This window comes from Schistocerca gregaria, chromosome 7 (genome assembly GCF_023897955.1).
Source record: "Schistocerca gregaria isolate iqSchGreg1 chromosome 7, iqSchGreg1.2, whole genome shotgun sequence".
Taxonomy (NCBI): domain Eukaryota; kingdom Metazoa; phylum Arthropoda; class Insecta; order Orthoptera; family Acrididae; genus Schistocerca; species Schistocerca gregaria.
In genome coordinates, this window is record NC_064926.1 from 308,126,461 (window position 1) to 308,145,093 (window position 18,633).

Sequence of the window (18,633 nt, forward strand, 5' to 3'; positions counted from 1 at the left end):
TTTTGAATCACCCTGTATTATGAATGTTCCACAAAACTTGGCCCCACCAAAAGATCTATCAGTACTTCACTGAAATTCCTATTAATGTTGATTTAAGACAAAAGCTCACCACTCTTGGAAAATTTGATGCAGGCATTTCCTGAATTTTCACTGTGTGAGAAGAAAAACTATTTAACAAGAGGTTATCAAGGGCCAGTACAGAGCTGGAAAGCATGTTCAGAATTATGGCCAGCAAGTGATCTTTTCTCTGAAAGGGAAACAAGAACTTCTGAAGACAACGCGACATTATTATTCAATGATTCTGCTTCCTGCACAACAAAGTAATCGATAAACATGGAACTAATGTCTCCCTTCAATTCGGTGTTGACCAGGATGTAAATAAAAACAATGCTTCTGGCAGAATGTTCCAGAAAAACAGAGCAAACAGTATTGCTTCAAAAAGAACGAGAAGTGTCATAGAGGTATTCCAAACTATGTCAACGGTAATACATAAGTGTACACAATTCAAATGTGATAAAATATCAAACTTTTCGTGTTTCTTATTTGTGATGTTTTTATAGTCACTTTTTACTTTTTTGTACTTATTGTCCATTCCACAAGCTTGATGTTGTAGTGTTTGTATTTATAATCCCAGAACATGGAGCATTAACAAACATTATTCATGACCATTCCCAGATCCATTGGAAGAAACCACTCCAAATAATCGCACATAACACAAACTTGCTTGCGATTACTTCAGCGTCATTACATGGCACCACTCAAGTCAGCCTGCAGACTAAACAAAGTGTGATGCTACATTGTTAAACCTAGTGCCCCTCCCCCTTACTATAACATGATTTCAGCGTATCATTGCTTGGCTTGGTATTGCATTGTGTGCAGTATAAATTCAGCCTTGAGCTCTTAGGATGGAGAAATGAGGATTTCTCCAGTATTGCATATGACTAACTTTCGAGGACATGAAAATGTGCACATATCTTTGAACAAGCAGAATTTAATCTCTTTGCTACCAATACAATTACTCTGTGGAAGTTTTAACTCCTTGCAAATTATTATTGATAAGCCAAATGAAATTCTGTCTCCTCCCAGTCTACTGCCTATCATGTGCAGTATTGTGAAATGACTAGCAATTCACAAGTATAAAGGGAGACGAGCAACTGAATGCCATGGCTCTGCATGTTTTGGCCACAGTGTCACTTGTACTAATAAAATTACTTTGTCCTTTGTTCTCTGAGGCCTGTTCAACTTCCTTTGGTTATTGAATTGCCAATAACTATCCTGAAGCTACAACTTTAGTTCTTACATCAGATAATTACAGGGTACGTTTTATATATATATATATATATATATATATATATATATATATATATATATATATATATATATATATAGTTATTTATAAATTTTCCAATAACACTTACTTGATAAAAGGGGCAACCATAAAAAACATATTGGCCGCCGTCCTGCCTTTTGGAGTCATAGTTTTCTTGGAAGGAATGTCAGCTACTGGGAACCACTCAACAGATTTTATTTCCTTTCGAGTTCTTGGTTTGAACACAGTGTCCTTTTTCACTCCTCCCACTATGTACAACCGAACATACTGTTCATTAATTGTTGATTCGATATATTCATTTTCATTAACCATTGTGCTAATATCAAATCCTGTCTCTTCAAAAACCTGAAAATATATAAAAGAGAATGGTTTCAGAAACAGTGAGTTGCTAACAACCTTCTAGCCTGTGCTGGTATACACTCTGACTTACCTCACGAACTGCACAACGCATAGGTTCTTCATCTTTGTTCATCTTGCCTTTAGGAAATCCCCAAGACGATTTTGTTGAATAACCTTGTACTAGAAGCATTTGTGTGAGATCCTCATTAAGCAATATTGCACCAAATGTGGGTACTTCATTTTTGTACTTCTTCCATTGGTCAAGAACACTGTCTAAGTTGGCAGCGTGGGGTTTTAAAGAAGGTACATGATTAAAGATGTGTGCTGCAAAATCTTTCATACTGCATGGTTCCATTTTCTTTTCTTCCGTACAGTAAAAGTCTAGATAAAACCAGTATGCAAGTTCAATCTGGAAGCACACTCTTACAAGCTCCTCCCTCTCCTCTTTCGGCAGATTGATGATGAACCGGCTGCAAGTAAATAATAACTAAATTATGATACTGTCGATTATAATGCATCATATCTGATACCTTAATCATGGCAGCTGGACGTAAGAAAATAATTAAAGACACTGCCTTAATCATCAGCATACTCTCTGCATGAAATATAGTTTTGCTTAGGTGCAGACATAGGTATAACTCTGTAAGGCAGATCACTGGTGACAATGGATGTATACTTTAATGTTAAAATGAAAAGGGCAAGCCCTGTCTAGCAAGTAATGGAATGGGAAACTACATGTAACTGCCCTTGAGTTGATGAGCAAAACAAAAGCTGAATTGAAAGAATGGTATTTACTGCAGTATCTATGAAGTAAGAAAGAAAGGTTTTATCTAACATGTACTGTTCATCCTATAATCAGCAGGAATACTGATACAAGAGAGTGAAAAACTGAAGGTAATTATCGCAAGAAAATCTCTCTCTCTTTTGTGTGTGTGTGTGTGTGTGTGTGTGTGTGTTTGAAACACTGATAGGTTCACAAAATTATTTGCAATTAAATTAAAAGGGATTAATGTGTGGTACTGAACCTAAAAAGATGTCACATGCATGATAACTGAACATTAAGAGAACCAAACCCAATAGTATATGATAATAAGATTAATGGTGCTGCTCTGAAGCCAGGCATGATGTTTAAATACACTGGGAAAACGCTAAATAGTGATATGAAATGACAGCAATTTATAGATGATATATGGATTATGGGAAAGTGTGATGCACCTGTAAACTACGAACAAGATGCTAGTGTGATCTATTCTCCAGTAGGTCCTACTGTTTCTGTTTTAGGAACCCCTATCACGTATACATAACACCAAACATTGATTAAATTCATAAATCAACTACGACTGCAACAGTTCAGCACGGAGTTTAACACAGAAGCTCAGTAGACCTGAACAGGAATTTCTGGAGGATAGGTGACACTGTCATCACAATGTCTTGTTGGATAAATTTAAAGTATTGGTATTTGAGGACACATTTAGAAGAGGGAGCATATGAATGCAGCATTTGTGACTGAGCACCTCTAGCAACATGAGCGAAAACTTTATGAATGAGAGACTGAGAGGTCGGCTACATTGCTGTGCATGTCTTGAGTATGGCAGCTGATACTACAAGCCTTATGTATGATGGCTTCTGGAATGGAAAATGGGAGTTGTCATATTTCATGTCTTCCACTATGTTGTTGTTGTTGTTGTTGTTGTTGTTGTGGTCTTCAGTCCTGAGACTGCTATGATGCAGCTCTCCATGCTACTCTATCCTGTGCCAGCTGCTTCATCTCCCAGTACCTACTGCAACCTACATCCCACTGAATCTGTTTAGTGTATTCACCTCTTGGTCTCCCTCTACGATTTTTACCCTCCAAGCTGCCCTCCAATACTAAATTTGTGATCCCTTGATGCCTCAGAACATGTCCTACCAACCGGTCCCTTCTTCTAGTCAAGTTGTGCCACAAATTCCTCTCCTCCCCAATTCTATTCAATACCTCCTCATTACATGGCTACACTCCATACAAATACTTTCAGAAACCCTTCCACCATAAATACAGGCATAGATCTTACAAAACAGTAACCTAACCATGGTTTTGAATTTGAAATATTGGGAGAGGAAGTGTGTGGCAATCGTTTAAGAGAAACTAATGTTAATCAGCAACATTAAGTGATTAAAATTAAAGTCAGTTGTGGAAATATGTGTACCATAATTGTGTAATATGAGAATGTTAGCCTATACATGTAATGTTAATAAGTGGCATGCACAGAATCCAATTGTTCAGATAGGGTGTGACAGGAACTTATAGAGACAGAACACTAAGATATGTTTATGTACAGCTGTGGGTCTTTCATACTCAATTTCACTGCAGTCTATTACACATGAGCACAATTTTCAAAATGTTTTGTAAATGAATTTGGTATAGTGGTGTGTACTGTAGATTTCTGAGGCCAAAATATCCACTCCTTAGCTTTTCCGTACAAATGATACAGTAAAAAACTAGCAGGAATTGTTGTCCATGACAGTTATAAAAAACACTCCAAGAGCAGCAAAACTCATGTCTAATTTCATTTTCATTATAGAGAAAAGCAGCATATTGTCTCTGTTCAATGTGCAGTTTGGGTAAACAGAAGCCAACAGATTAAAGTAAAATCTGAAACAATTTTACACCAGCTGCATCAGTGTAGATTTTTCACAGACAGACATGTAACCTTGAAATATGTTAGGATTTATTAATGCAACTTGAACATCACAACAAGTCTTTCGACAACACTCTTGTCAGGCATAATGTATCCACTCATTGCAATTGCTAATTTGTTTTAACTTCCAGCTCATCAGTTACCTTTTAAACTGCAAAAGGAGTGTGTGCATGCTATCAGAAGATTTAAATTACTGTACTCTGTGTGGATACTTGCCTAGGATGCTTTAGATCAACAAAAAATTGCATTCTTGTAGTTCCCTGCAGATTCTTGTTTCCTGACTTTTCTTCTTTCGTATTTCACATTAATAGCATCTGTTGCAACCTCCAGCCACAATAATTTTGTTGCCACGTTTCAGAAGGAGACTTGCTGTATCTTAAGTTATAACCAATGACAGAACAATGACAATTACCCTTCCAAGACTCTGCAGTTCTAAATGCAGCCTTCTTTACACTACAACAGTGATTTATGCATAACCATTTACTTATTCAAGACTGTTGCAAGGCTATTCACTGCAGTTCACACCATCCCTATAATCCTGCTATCAGGAGTATATCATGTAGGCCTACATGTAATAAACTATGAAGTGAATGGTTCCGTTAGCAAATGAAACTGCACAAAAATACACTAATATTGGTATGGAGTATTACACAGTGGCTCACTGAATGCAGAGGTAAATGTAAAATACTAAGCCTTCATTGTCCCACTGAAACAAATTGGTTGAAGGTTCACTACACGGAAATTTAGAACTTCCTGAATAATATTCAGCATGATTACTAATTTTACTTTTGAGAATAGTAGGAAATATGAATTCGGAAATACCAAAATACTTTGAGTATAACAAAATATATTCTGGAGTGCTTCGAAACCGAGATCTAGAGGTTAGATAAAAGTAAATATAACATTTGTGCTACAACATAACAGAATGGCAATATTAAAGACTCATAGCATCTATGACACATAAAACATAATTTTTTTATAATGCTTATAGATGTTTATGCTCAATAAATAGTACTGAAAACTCATTACTACAGAACACGGCCACAGATCTGACATGCGAATATCCTAGGATCGATCGGGGGGGGGTTTACAATCCTGTAGATGTGTATTTATTACACGTCTTCCTAAGCGTTACGATTGTAGTAAGTTTTCATCTGCGATCACTTTTTTTTTTTCCATAGACATCAGAATGCTTTGGATTAACACAAGAATTGGTGGACCCCCCCCCCAACAAGAAGTTAATTTAGTCTGGTAGTGTCACTTGAAAACAAATGGGAAAAAAACAGCTATCAAGTCGGTTCAATACACACTATTACACCTTAGTCTGTAAATAGATACCTATAGCATGCGTCTCAAGGGATGCATAATGTTGGCTTCAATAATGGCATATGCTAATATTAACTACGTACCTGCACAGGTCATCCAACACACCTATTGGCATTGAGTGTTCAGTTTTTCCCATTTCTTTTCTAGCCTCCAGATTGAAAGTCAAATGGTACACATAAATTACATTGAAACTGCGTCGACTGAAACTATGTTCACGAAAATTTAGGGTATTTACAGTGACGGGTAAGCAAAACCTCAATTTTTAGTGCTAATGAACAAGCTCATCTTTGTTGAGCACTTTTGCATAAGTGTTGTTTTCCCCGTTTCGTTATTATAGTTCGCCAAGCAAATGGACGCAATAATACATGCTATTATATGCAGTTACATTTTAGACATAACTTTAACGTTTCAAACAACATAACATCTTCCAATAAACTTTGGACAAAACACAAACAAACCACGAAGCATTACTTCTTATCCTTTAAAGATCTTTGACTCCTTTATTTACTAGCTGCCAGAGTACTGCAGCGTTCGGAATGTTGCCTAGAAGGCTGTGAAAGTGCCGGAGCCTGTAAATATGGCTGACAGTGAATCTGATTCAAGTCCTCAGAATGATCAAGTTAGAAATCTACCCACTGGACCCCGTGTTGTTACGATCTATAAAACAGAAACAGGATTCGGTTTTAATGTTAGAGGACAGGTCAGTGAAGGCGGCCAGTTACGGAGTATAAATGGCGAACTGTACGCACCTCTTCAGCACGTCAGCGCTGTACTGGATGGAGGGGCAGCGGAAAAGGCTGGTATACGGAAAGGAGACCGGATTTTGGAAGTGTAAGTTGAACTGTCATTTGATCTATCGGTGTGGAATAGCAGCAACCTTTGTCACTCCATAGAGCATATAACTTGTCGGTTTCTTGTTGTCAAAGGCATCTTTTATACTGATTCGGTGTAGTTATATTTTGAAATTTAAATCGGGAAACTAACTTCCTATTTAAGATATCAATGCTGACATTCACCATGACACTGCAATACTGCTTTCCATGTCACACAGAAAACTCAGGTTTGTGATAATTGCATTGGATTTATTGTGTCACTACTGTTGTTGCCATGTATCTGCAATACATAAACATCATAAAATTGTGATGAATACTAGCATGCAAGCACACGGGTCTGCGAAGCCAATTCTTGACTTATATTTCAATTATGAAAAGAAAGTAAAACTTGAACGAAGAATGTTTGCTGCAGAAGTGAAAACTTCACTCACACATCACCATCTCAGTTGTTACTGAAGCGTTCTTATTAAGTCGGTAAGCACTTGAAAGTTCGAAAGAGAACACATAAATCACTTGTAGTAGCCATACTAGGCCTGACAATATAGTTAAGCCATTGATACTTGTACTATGTACACTTTTCTTTGCTTAAATCGCTCAAAATAAAGTATGTCACGTCTATGAATAGTGAAATATCAGTAGTCGCTATTAAACAATGCCAGCAGTGCATTAATTACTAACTAGATATTCATTGCTTGACATTCACTCCCTTCTCTGATTCATTACCTAGTTTGGAGATTCAGCTTTCTAGCCTGTAATTGGACGAAATGTGAAAAGGAATAGCCAAAGTACGACATGATGGCTTTTAGTGATACTACTTTTGATTAGATAAGCCGGCGCTCTTTTATAATTCTCTTTCGATAGTAAAATTAAAGCTAACCCCACCCCCATTGCACATTTGCCTTTGCATTTGTGAGAATTATTTTTCTTCCTTTTTAAAACTTTGGTTCTATCAACGCCGCCAAATGCAAGTATAAAAACAATAAAAGCAAGATAATCTAATGCGTATTTTACCGCCTGCCGCAAAAATTTATGGTGTAATCGAACATAAGAAAGAGCCTCAGTTCAAATCAGCGTTTACCTTAGACAACTCTGTTCATGGTCCCTGCGAATCAGATGTCCGTTCGTATTCCTAAATACATCAGATAAGCGCGGGATTACTAGGAAAAGGGATCTGATCGCCGGCGTAGTGGTTTAACACTCAGCTTCCTCGCTCTTGTTAACTTCGTCCCCCTCACAAAAAAAAAAAAAAGTAAATTAATCAAATATTCCGCATCTTAAGATAAGGCCGAAGAGGGATGAAAAATCCATATTATATGCTTAATCATATATCTTGCAGACTCACAACAAATACGTCTCTCGGAAGAGACGTATTTATTTATTCATCGTCGGAGTATTGGACACAACACTAATTGTAAGAGAAAGGGAGGTACATTACACAAGTAATTATATGCATACGATATAAAACAAATAAAAACTTGGACTGTAACAGTTCCAAGGGCTGTGATCGTTGAAAATAGTTTAATAGTTACATTAGTTGTCGCCTCGCCACAAGTAATTTTTTTTTTTCCTTCTAAATCAGTGACATTTACGGAAAAAGTCGTTAGCTTAAATGTTATTTTGAATTTTGCAATGCAGTTTGCTGGATCTATTGGCAGGTATTCGAGCCGTGTACCAGCCAGTTATTCATGACGTAACAGTGGAACGTAAGATCTAAATCAAGGTGCAGTTTATTTCTTTCTTTCTTCCACATTCGAATAAATTCTTAGGCGCAAAAGTTACCATGCCCTAACATCAGAAAAATCTACGACCCGTCGGAGTTGGTTTTGGCGGCTGACACGAAGGTAACACAACCGCACAATCACGTACAAGCGGAAAAATGCACCTATGGAAACCATAGACTAAGACTGAAAAGTGGGCTACCAGCTGCTGCGTTCTACCTTCCTCAGCAATTTAAAAATTTTCCCAAAAAATGTGGCATGCCAAAATATTCGGTCTCGTTTTATTATGCAACTCACCTATCATTCCCATATACCAACTGTAGCTCGCGCGCACCCACAAGCCAGTCGCTGAAGTCGCTCATTGTCATGCCCATACACTCCCAGTTACCCAGTCTCATACGCCTATCGTCCAACTCATTGTCATTACCTCTATTTCTCCTGCACTGTCCCTGTCTCTAGGCCACAACCTTCATCGTTCTGTTGTGCCACTGTCACTGTCTCCCCGTTGCTTTCTGTTACTTCTATCATCTCGTTCAATCCTTCCAGCTGCTGCTGCCCCCCCGCGCTCTCTCTCTCTCTCTCTCTCTCTCTCTCTCTCTCTCTTTTCCTCATTGTCACTGTCTCTCATTATCACTGGCTCTCACCCATTTCCAAGTTCTCCTTTCACGTATTACTCTCCCACCAGAACTGTCTCTTTCACTCTTTTTACTAGCACGGTTCTCTTACTGTCAACGATGTTCCACTGTCACTGTGGTCCTTTCTTTCTCTCACACTGCCAGTGTCTCCTTCACTCTTTCTATTACACAAGATCTGTCTACTATCTTCTGTTATTTATTACTTTTCCTCCCCATTCCCACTGCTACTGTCTCCTTTTCTCTCAGCGTAAAAGAGCGCGAAAGCGCGAATGTGTTCACATGCCAAAAAGTGTGGGAAATTTTTGAATGTGCTGAGGAAGATAGAATGAGGCAGCTTGATATCCCACTTTCCAGTCAGTCTTTCAGTTTAAAAAAAGAGCATATTCGCCTTTTCTTGCTCAGATTGTAGCATTTAATAAAATTTTGATATCTGTTACTGTAGGTTATCCGTCTTGGGCTGACTGCAATTTAATTAAAAATAATTACATCAGGCGCGTTTCGCTTTTATTTACAAACCATCTTCCGTGGTTTGCTGTGTTTACTGTGGCAGTGCAGAATAATGCAGAATGCCAGAAACTGGCAAGTGCAGATGTGAAATGAAGCCTGTCGACAACAACCACTGCTAGCAAGAAGGGAAGGAGCAGATTATGCAAAGAGACACCAACAACCACGGAAGATGCTTTGTAAATAAAAGCAAACGCGTGTGTTGTAATGTTTTTAATTATATTGCAGTCAACTCAAGACGGATAACCTATAGTAGGAGATGTTAACAGCTGCTGCGGAAGATGGCCACGCAAAGAAACGTAAAATTTTGATAGCTTGCTTATAAGAAATTGAAATGCAAAAGTAGTTTTACACCTCATACTGTATTTTACAAGCATAAAAATTTTGATGTGCTTCAGTTCAACAAGAGCAACAACGTCAACAACATGGGGTTCCGAGAACTACTCTTATGATTAGGTAGACACTTTGCAGCATATTTCTCCGTTCTGCGTCACATTATAAACTACGTTTTTTAACTCGTACCGGATTTTACGTGCACAGCTATGGTAACTTTTGCTCTTCTAGCAAAATGCGTATGGAATATCCTGTTAAAATGTGAGCAGTTTGTTGCTGTTAGCTATTTAGATATCCACTGTTGACGGCGAAGAAATGGTAAAAAGTGCTTTTTTCTGGTTTTCTTAAGAATCCTCCATGAACTAAATAGTAGCTCCATAAGCCGCTAAGGCACAGCGTAAACCGCATCTAACGCAAAAAGACCCAAACGATATGTTCCATTTGCCTAATTTGGAGGAAACATTCATTATTCAAAAATTGAACCTGTATTCTAGGACAGGTACAGTAAGACGATCCTTCTGTTGGGTATTCAACAAATGGTCCCTACCCCAAGAGCTACCCATAACACTTCACCTTACCTTTCGTCCGACCCCGGTAGCTGAGTAGCCAGCACGACAGAATGTCAATCCTAAGGGCCCGGATTCCAATCCCGGCTGGGTCGGCGATTTTCTCCGCTCAGGAACTGGGTGTTGTGTTGTCCTAATCATCATTATTTCATCCCCATTGACGCGCAAGTCGCCGAAGTGGCGTCAAATCGAAAGCCTTGCACTCGGCGAACCGTCTACCCGACTGGAAGCCCTAGTCACACGACATTTATTATTTACCCCACCTTTCAATCACCAATAGAAAGCGAGGTATTATCGCCAGGGAAAAAAAAATCCCGTGTTTACGCGCGGCGTTTTGGAGCATGCTGTCCGATTGCTGAGATATGCACAATTTTGAAATGGGTTTTTATAACACGTGGTTGAAACTGGAGCAAATTCCATCATGAGAAGCACTGTAAGCACAGACGAAGTTACGACACGTAGCTACGTATTTCGTGGCTGCTTAGCAGCCCCAAGTTTGGTTTTCCAAAGTTTCTTTGTTTTGTACTTAATAACTACAGAGTGCCGTTGGCTGTCGTGTATTCGCTTGAATTAATATGTTACACCACACACTTCCAAGTCAGTCCAAAGCTTTTTCCATTAGATGTACATTTAATCCTCATAAAAATTGAAAGTTTTTATTAAGTAGTGATAACTTACAAAATCTGAACAGTTCCGTCTAAATTGCATGGGTAGTGGATGTTTCTCCCTCGCTCAGCATTCTCCATGCTGCCACCATGAATTTCATCGAACTCACTTTTGATCTACCTACCCTACGTTCATACTTTCAACGCTTCAAATGGAACAAGTATTCATTAACATCACTAAACTCTTCCTTGTTTTGCATGTTCCGCAGCAGCTGCTACAACGATCACTTCAGACAGCTGTCAACAGATGAATACCTGAATCATCTCGTTGAAAAATTGTTTCAACCTTTACATTGTTACTCTTTGTCACAATGGAAATTTATCTTACTTATGGAAGATCTCTCCCAAAAGGCAATCTATTGAAGAGAAAATACAAGTGAGATGTTGAGGCTGATCCTAATGCTAATCAAACCTAACATAAACGGGTATTTCAGCGTGAATCGGGTTGTTGCCCTTTTTAGAAGTGTCACCATTGTTAGGGAACAGTAGATTTCGTTAGGGCGAGAGATTTGGGAGTTACCACCCAGTTCTGAATGTTCAGTTTATACATAAAATATCTAGTTGTCACTTTTGTCCTACTGGATCACCGACTTCTTACATCTTCGTCAAAATGGCTCAAATGGCTCTGAGCACTATAGCACTTAACATCCGAGGTCATCGGTCCCCTAGACTTAGAATTACTTGAACCTAACTAACCTAAGGACATCACACACATCCATGCCCGAGGCAGGATTCGAACATGCGACCGTGGCATCAGCGCGGTTCCGGACTGAAGCACCTAGAACTGCTCGGTCACAACGGCCGGCTACATCTTCGTCAACATCGGCTTACTGCTCTGCATGTATCGAAGACACAAGCAGTCATAAATATATTTTTACCAATTTCCAGCCCTCTTCTGCAGATCATTACGTACTGTTGAGCACTAAGTTATCTACCTTCACCTACCATTTTTGTCACCACTATGAAACACATTTTGGCGAATCAACCATCACCATTCGACCAGCCCATCAGTCGTCTCGAGATGTGTAGTTTGCGGTACGGCACAGTATTATTATTATTATTATTATTTTACATTGTGTAATTACCGCTTTAGCGATTCCATACAGTATCACTTGTAGCCGCCAGTTATGACTCCGAATTGCCTGTCATTGAAATTCTTCATGACAGTTTCTAAGTGGTCTGTAGTGCGTCCTACGTTGTTGATACATATATTGCCTGCCTTCAAAGTCTCTTCTGTATTCTATGATATCGTTGTGAGTGTCCGTAAAGATGTTTCGTGAAACTCCTGTTCATTCCTGCAAGTTCCTGTTTCATCTTCACACTGAACTAAGTGTCCTTGTAAGCTTAAGCAGTTCGCCGTACTGGAAAGCGAACACTAACCATCGCTTTTCGTGGGGAACTTTATTGCAGAATGAATTATCCAGTCATAACTCGCATTCATGGCTCCAATTTTGACAGTATTTCCGTTCTGCGTTAACTTCTTTTCTTAAAGAGAATGGCCAGCAAACTAACAATTTTTCCTGTCTACTGTACTACAGTACTACCGTATGAACTATTTTATGATCACATGCAAATTTATCAAGTCTGATCAGTACCATGCGTCATTCTTACAGCCTTATCACTGAAAGTTGTAGTTGCACCCGCAGAGTTCTGAATATCTTTAACGTAGGCTTCAAATGTCACGTAGAAAGTAGATCAACTTGATACTTACGTATAACCCTAAAAACACAAATTATACATTTCTATAGTAGTAATGTGTGAGATAGTGAGAATATATCATTGTTTGCATTAACTATAAGACCGCAGTTTCGCTTGGGTTCGGTGCTACAGCCGTTGCTAAATATTCTGCCAAACAATTTATGCACCACGAACTAAGTTATTAGCCTTTGAACATCTATACGTTTCAGCCACAGCACTGACAGTTCACGCGTCTGGCAGACTGCCGCTTCCGTTGTCTTCCAGTTCCTCATAGGCGGTAACGTCATGTCGTCCGCCCAGTCACTTCTGCGTTTCAGGGGGAAAAAAAATTAAAACTAACTTGGTGTGAAATATGGAAATGCTGAATCTAGTAATAAACCGTCCAATCACATTGTGACCACCTGTCAAAAGTCTAAATAACCACATTTTGCAGCGCGTGCCGCTGCGAGACACGCAGAAAGAGACTCGGTGAAGGGTCTGGAAGGTACCGACAGCGATATGGATCAGTTCCCACTCCAGCTGCGGCAGACCTCGCGGTTGAGGATCTGTGGCGCGAATAGCCTGATCGAGGTGGTCCCGCAGATTCTCGATTGGGCTAAATCCGGAGAGTTTGAGGGCCAGGGGAATGTAAGCAATGTGACACGTTGCATTGCCCTGCTGGTAGATGCCATTGTGCCGAGGGGAAAAAAAAAACAGCATGTAGAGGTGGACATAGTTCCCAAAAATAGGTGCGTGCTACTGTTGGTCCATAGTGCGTTGCAGAATGGCGTGATCACTCACGGAATGCCAAGAACACATTCCCCAGATCATAATGCTACCTCCCCCGGTCCGGATGGACCCTTCTTGCAAGATGTCCGCTTTCAGACGTTTCACGCCATATACATCAAATATACATCTGTTGAAATGGTTCAAATGGCTCCAAGCACTGTGGGACTTAACATCTGAGGTCAGCAGTCCCCTAGTCTAAGAACTACTTAAACCTAACTAACCTAAGGACATCACACACATACATGCCCGAGGCAGGATTAGAACCAGTGACCGTACCAGCCTCGTAGTTCGGAACTTAAGCGCGTAGAACCGCTCGGCCACAACGGCTGGCTAATGACCATCTGTGCGACGGAACAAAAAACATGATTAATCAGAAAAGGCCCCCTAACGTCATTTAGTGGACGTCCAGTTACGGGATTGGTGTGAAAATCCCAGCCTTCGTCACCGATGAAAAAGTCAGTGTGGGTGCATAAACCAGGCGCCGGATGCGGAGGCTCATGCGCAGCAACGTTCGTGGCACGGTCGTTCAGGAGGCGCTGTTGGTAGTGGTTCATCTGGGCGGCCAGTTTCTCTACAATTGCACTTCTGTTCCCCCATACACATCTCCGCAGTTGTTCGTCCGTGTCATCTATGGCCCGCGGTGCACCACAGTTGCCTCAACGCCAGTTTTGGATAGTGTCATTTTACGATGCACTGTATATTTTAACCGTAACGGCACGCGAACAGTTTACGAATTTAGTCATTTCGGAAATGCATCCACCCTTGGCCCAAAAGCCAATGTTCATGCCTTTTTGGACGTCAGATACTTTGCTCCATTTTCGGTTACGACAATGACCGCACCGGTTTTCACGTGATCCCGACACGCTTTATGTACTATTCACCGTTAGTGTTACCACCTTCCGTTTGATAGTGGTTATTGCACGTTGACGTCGAACGTAGGCTCTGGTCGCTATAATACGACTGGACTGTGTACTACCCATCTGCTTTTACTTGTGTACCACTCGCCAGAAGATATATGTAAAAAACACCCCATAACAAGGATATTAGATTTTAGAAATTGACTCCTTCCAAACTAATCTAAACCTCCCGCTGCGCCACAGATCTGTCTGTTGGCACACTTTAAGTGCAACGAAGACTACAGAAACAAAGTAATTCAGGATTGTTATTTTTGCGCCAAATGATGACACATGCCGCATCATCATTACGAGGGGTAGTTGCAAAAGTTTTAATTATCACCCCGGAAAAATCCAATTGTGTCCAAAAAACCTTGTGATAGTGTTAGTCTTTCTCTGCATATTCATCTTTCAGTGCTATACATTTCACTAAACGATGGTTGAGCTGGCGGAGACCTTCGTTGAAGAACTCTGCAATTTGAGTGTTACGGAGCGTACCAGATCGAAAATCACCTCGTCGCCATACTGACAATGTCTACCACTTAACGGTTTCTTCAGCCGAGGAAAGAGGAAGAAGTTACTGGGTATCAAGTTAGGAGAATGCGAGGGCTGAGACAAAATTTGACAGTCCAGAGAAGCAGCATGTGTGACTTGAGTCCTCAGCAAAATGAGCACCGTCGTTGACGTGGAGCTGAAACGTCCCGTTTAGCAGATTCCCACAACGCTTCGTCGCGATAATCTCCCGTATCCTCGTCAGGAGACGATCTGGCCCATGTGATCATAATCTTGTTAGATAGTAGCCCCAGAAACAACCCTATATCACACTGCTTGTAGTGGCTGAGTCGTCGCCTCTTTTGGCGGAGGTAAATGTAAATGTCGTGTGACTAGGGCCTCCCGTCGGGTAGACCGTTCGCCGGGTCCAAGTCTTTCGATTTGATGCCACTTCGGCGACTTGCGCGTCGATGGAGATGAAATGATGATGATGATGATGATTAGGATTAGGATAACACAATACCCAGTCCCTGAGCGGAGAAAATCTCCGATCCAGCCGAGCCGGGAATCGAACACAGGCACTTAGGATTGACAGTCTGGAGGTATAGCCATATCTTCAACTTTTGTAGTTCTGTCTTCCTTAGTTGTGTGTAATATTACGGTATATTGATAATTTTTACTTCTGGATCGTCTGACAGCAATTGAACAAAACACAATTTTAGTGCCATTCGCATTTCGCCTTTATTTTCTGCAAGGCATCATCAGTGGCCTGGAATGTGTACAGATGTTTGCTATTTAATTTACATTTTTGTCACTGTACCTACCACATTTATTCAGTTGCTCTCAGACGGTCCATAAGTAAAAATTATCATTATACCTTAAAGCCATACCTTTCAACTGCATGATTTGCTTCTTTATCACGGAGTCATGGTGATACATCCGTAACTCGTCCGTGGTGACCATGCTGCTAAATAAGCTACCTGTAATGGCCTGACAGCTGTAACATTTCTGCTGATACCTCGGGTCGACGGGATGCAGAATCTGTCCGAGCAGTCGCGGAACCCAGCGGGCAGCGACCTATGTCATGTTCAAAATGTGCAAGATGCTGAAAAGTGACCCGTGACTGATTTTTCTTTTTTCTATTGCAGCCGCTATTGCGATACGCCAGACTTCGATCACCACGGCTTCCACTTCTGTTTCGATTCCAAATTTTTGTGAGAGAGATATCAAAATGAGCGTGAAACTGTTCTACCTCTAATGTTTGAAGAGAAATAGCAATTGGGCTAACTAAATCAGAAAATGAAACAGCTGTTTTCCAGAGGCCGTATTTAACTGAGCTAGGAAATCCACTTTACTTGTAAACACATCGAAACACCGTTTCCGAAATTCCATATCCGTCATTCGCGAGATTTGTCGCATTTAAACGTGGTATTAGAGAAATTTTTACCGTTGTCAATTGTGTATTTTCGTATCCTCCTCTCTCTCTCTCTCTGAAGAAAGGGTGGTAGAAAAGTTTGAAGTGTAGTTTTCGAAACCTCTTCTGTTTGTGTTGTTTGTGCGTCTGTATTAGTGATTTTGGACTGTGAAAACGTAAAAGAGGAAGTAATTCTCAAAAAGTAGTGTACTTGCATTTTGCACCTCATGATAGTAAAAGTGCGAAGCACAAATATAGTGGGCAGGTACTCTTAGCCTGGATTTTGCATCAGTAGATTTCTCTATTTATATGTAAAATAATGTATAATTAAATTTGTTTTTCCTTAATGTTTTAATAATTTATAAATCCATTCCTCATTGCTTTAATAAATCATAAATTATAATCAGAATTTTAAAAGTTAATTTTTGGACTGATGTATCTAAATATCAATGTTTCTCACAATTAATAGGTAACAGCGATATTTACTAGGGCTACAGTCGTTTATATCGAATGTCGATGTTTATCTTCCGATAACCCATCCCTACATTTGTTTGACCGCACTGGAAGCATCTGCACCACCGAACAACCATTGTCATATGATGATGCATTGTTGCCATACACTCCCTCCAACTCAGCATGGATTGTTGCAGCGTTGGTTCCCTTCAAGTGCAGAAAAAAAAATTATTGCTCGATAGATCCGTTATCAGTGGACCTTATGTTACGGCTTATCTAGCTGCGGTACTGTAGTGTAACGACGGGATTTCAGTCTTTACCAGGATAGCAGACACGTACCTACTAACAAAAAAAAAAAAAAAGGCTCTGAGCACTATGGGACTCAACATCTTAGGTCATAAGCCCCCTAGAACTTAGAACTACTTAAACCTAACTAACCTAAGGACATCACAAACATCCATGCCCGTGGCAGGATTCGAACCTGCGACCGTAGCAGTCCCGCGGTTCCGGACTGCAGCGCCAGAACCGCACGGCCACCGCGGCCGGCCACCTACTAACAAACAAACGATTAATTACGAAACTTTATTTTTTCGCGGTTACAACCAAAACTGCGAGTACTACTCGGACATTGCAGATCAGATCTCACATTCTGTATCGGTCGGTTCCGCTACTTACAATTCTAAATTGTATGGAGAATTGAACTGCCGAAGTAACTTTTACATACGCACAGCAGCATGTGATCGGGCGATGATGCGATGTATAGGACGACGACCCCTGACTGCAGCTTACGTCCATTTGTCCCGAAAGATTGGAGCAACCTCCGTAAAGTCTTTACGATATGCAGTCGCGTTGATTGCTGTTTTCGGCTGCACGATGTCTTGTGGCGCATTCTCAGAATTCGAAAACTGCTGGTGCCATATCGACATGATTCGGCAAAAAGGCGGCGGATTATTTGTTGCAGAGACAATAAGCAAGCTGAAACATCGTTATCAATTGTCTCAATCGCCGTAGTGGTTCTATTGAAAATCAGTCGATACTTGTAGTTCTTTTTTTCTATTTGACTGACGAATTCATTCAAGTTTAAGGTTTAAATTTTGAGAACGTATCGTTCTCCAAGAATTAAATTCAAGAGAAAGTACACAAAGCTTGTTGTGTCTTAAACGTTTTATCATTATCCGTTCTTTATTTTTTTAGGGCACTTACTGCTGTATCTTGAAGGTAAGCATATTTCATTTCTATAACCGAATTATTATTTCAATATTGTTAATATAAATATGCATGTAGTCTTCGGAAAAAACATAAATTGTTCATTGTTGACAACGACTCAGTACATTAGTCTTCTTCTCCCTGCCTTGGCACGTAGTTGTGTCGACATAACTGCACTACATAGTTCTATAAGTGGATGTCGCGCAGGATTGCATCCCCTATAGATTAAGAACCATGAAGTTTAAGAAGGTCCAAACACCTTTTCAACGTTGATATTTCACCACTGTTTCACCTCGTCGAGAGCTGAAATTTGTATTTTTTGTGTGTGTGTTTTTGATCGCAGAGAATACATTTACAGTACAGCATGACTATGTTCTTCATACTATACTGCAGTCGCTCTAGCGTGTAAAACTGGAGTCTTAGCAAGTCTTGATGGGTGAAATGCAAACTTGTTGAGATTAAAGAGGTGTGAAAGCAAAAAGGATGTTCTGTTGGGAACGGGGATGGGTGTCTGGCAGGTGAACTGCGGCCATGTTCATACTGTTGGAACTGTCACTTCCTGTAGTTGATTAAGGGCTGTACGAGAAACTGACAGAGGAAATATTGGGTACACTATTTCGGCAATGTTCTGTAGAGATTCACACCCCAACATCGCCGAAATTTGCCGCGGGTAACTTGACAACAAACCGATATAGTGTTTACTAAAACCACTGTGTTACCGCTTGCATGAGGATTAGCGGAGTCAGAGACAAACATTTCTAGAAATACGTGAGAATTTTGAA

The 18,633-nt window shown here is 40.2% G+C and overlaps 2 protein-coding genes across 4 annotated transcripts in view; one reads left to right on the plus strand and one right to left on the minus strand.

The window, feature by feature from the left end:
• The window catches only part of LOC126281945 (m7GpppN-mRNA hydrolase-like), a 50,859-nt gene extending 44,715 nt beyond the window's left edge, over positions 1–6,144 (minus strand). The window contains exons 1-3 of one of the 3 annotated variants that reach the window (XM_049981292.1): positions 5,757–6,144; positions 1,761–2,139; positions 1,419–1,675 (exon numbers count right to left, since the gene is read on the minus strand). In XM_049981292.1, the coding sequence (XP_049837249.1) occupies positions 1,419–1,675; positions 1,761–2,139; positions 5,757–5,809 (689 nt within the window). In that variant the 5' untranslated portion in view covers positions 5,810–6,144. The other 2 variants (XM_049981294.1, XM_049981293.1) reach the window with 2 other exon arrangements.
• Positions 6,145–6,177: 33 nt separating this feature from the next.
• The window catches only part of LOC126281944 (sorting nexin-27), a 266,933-nt gene continuing 254,477 nt past the window's right edge, over positions 6,178–18,633 (plus strand). The window contains 1 exon segment of the mRNA XM_049981291.1: positions 6,178–6,504. Within this exon segment, the coding sequence (XP_049837248.1) occupies positions 6,251–6,504 (254 nt within the window). The 5' untranslated portion in view covers positions 6,178–6,250.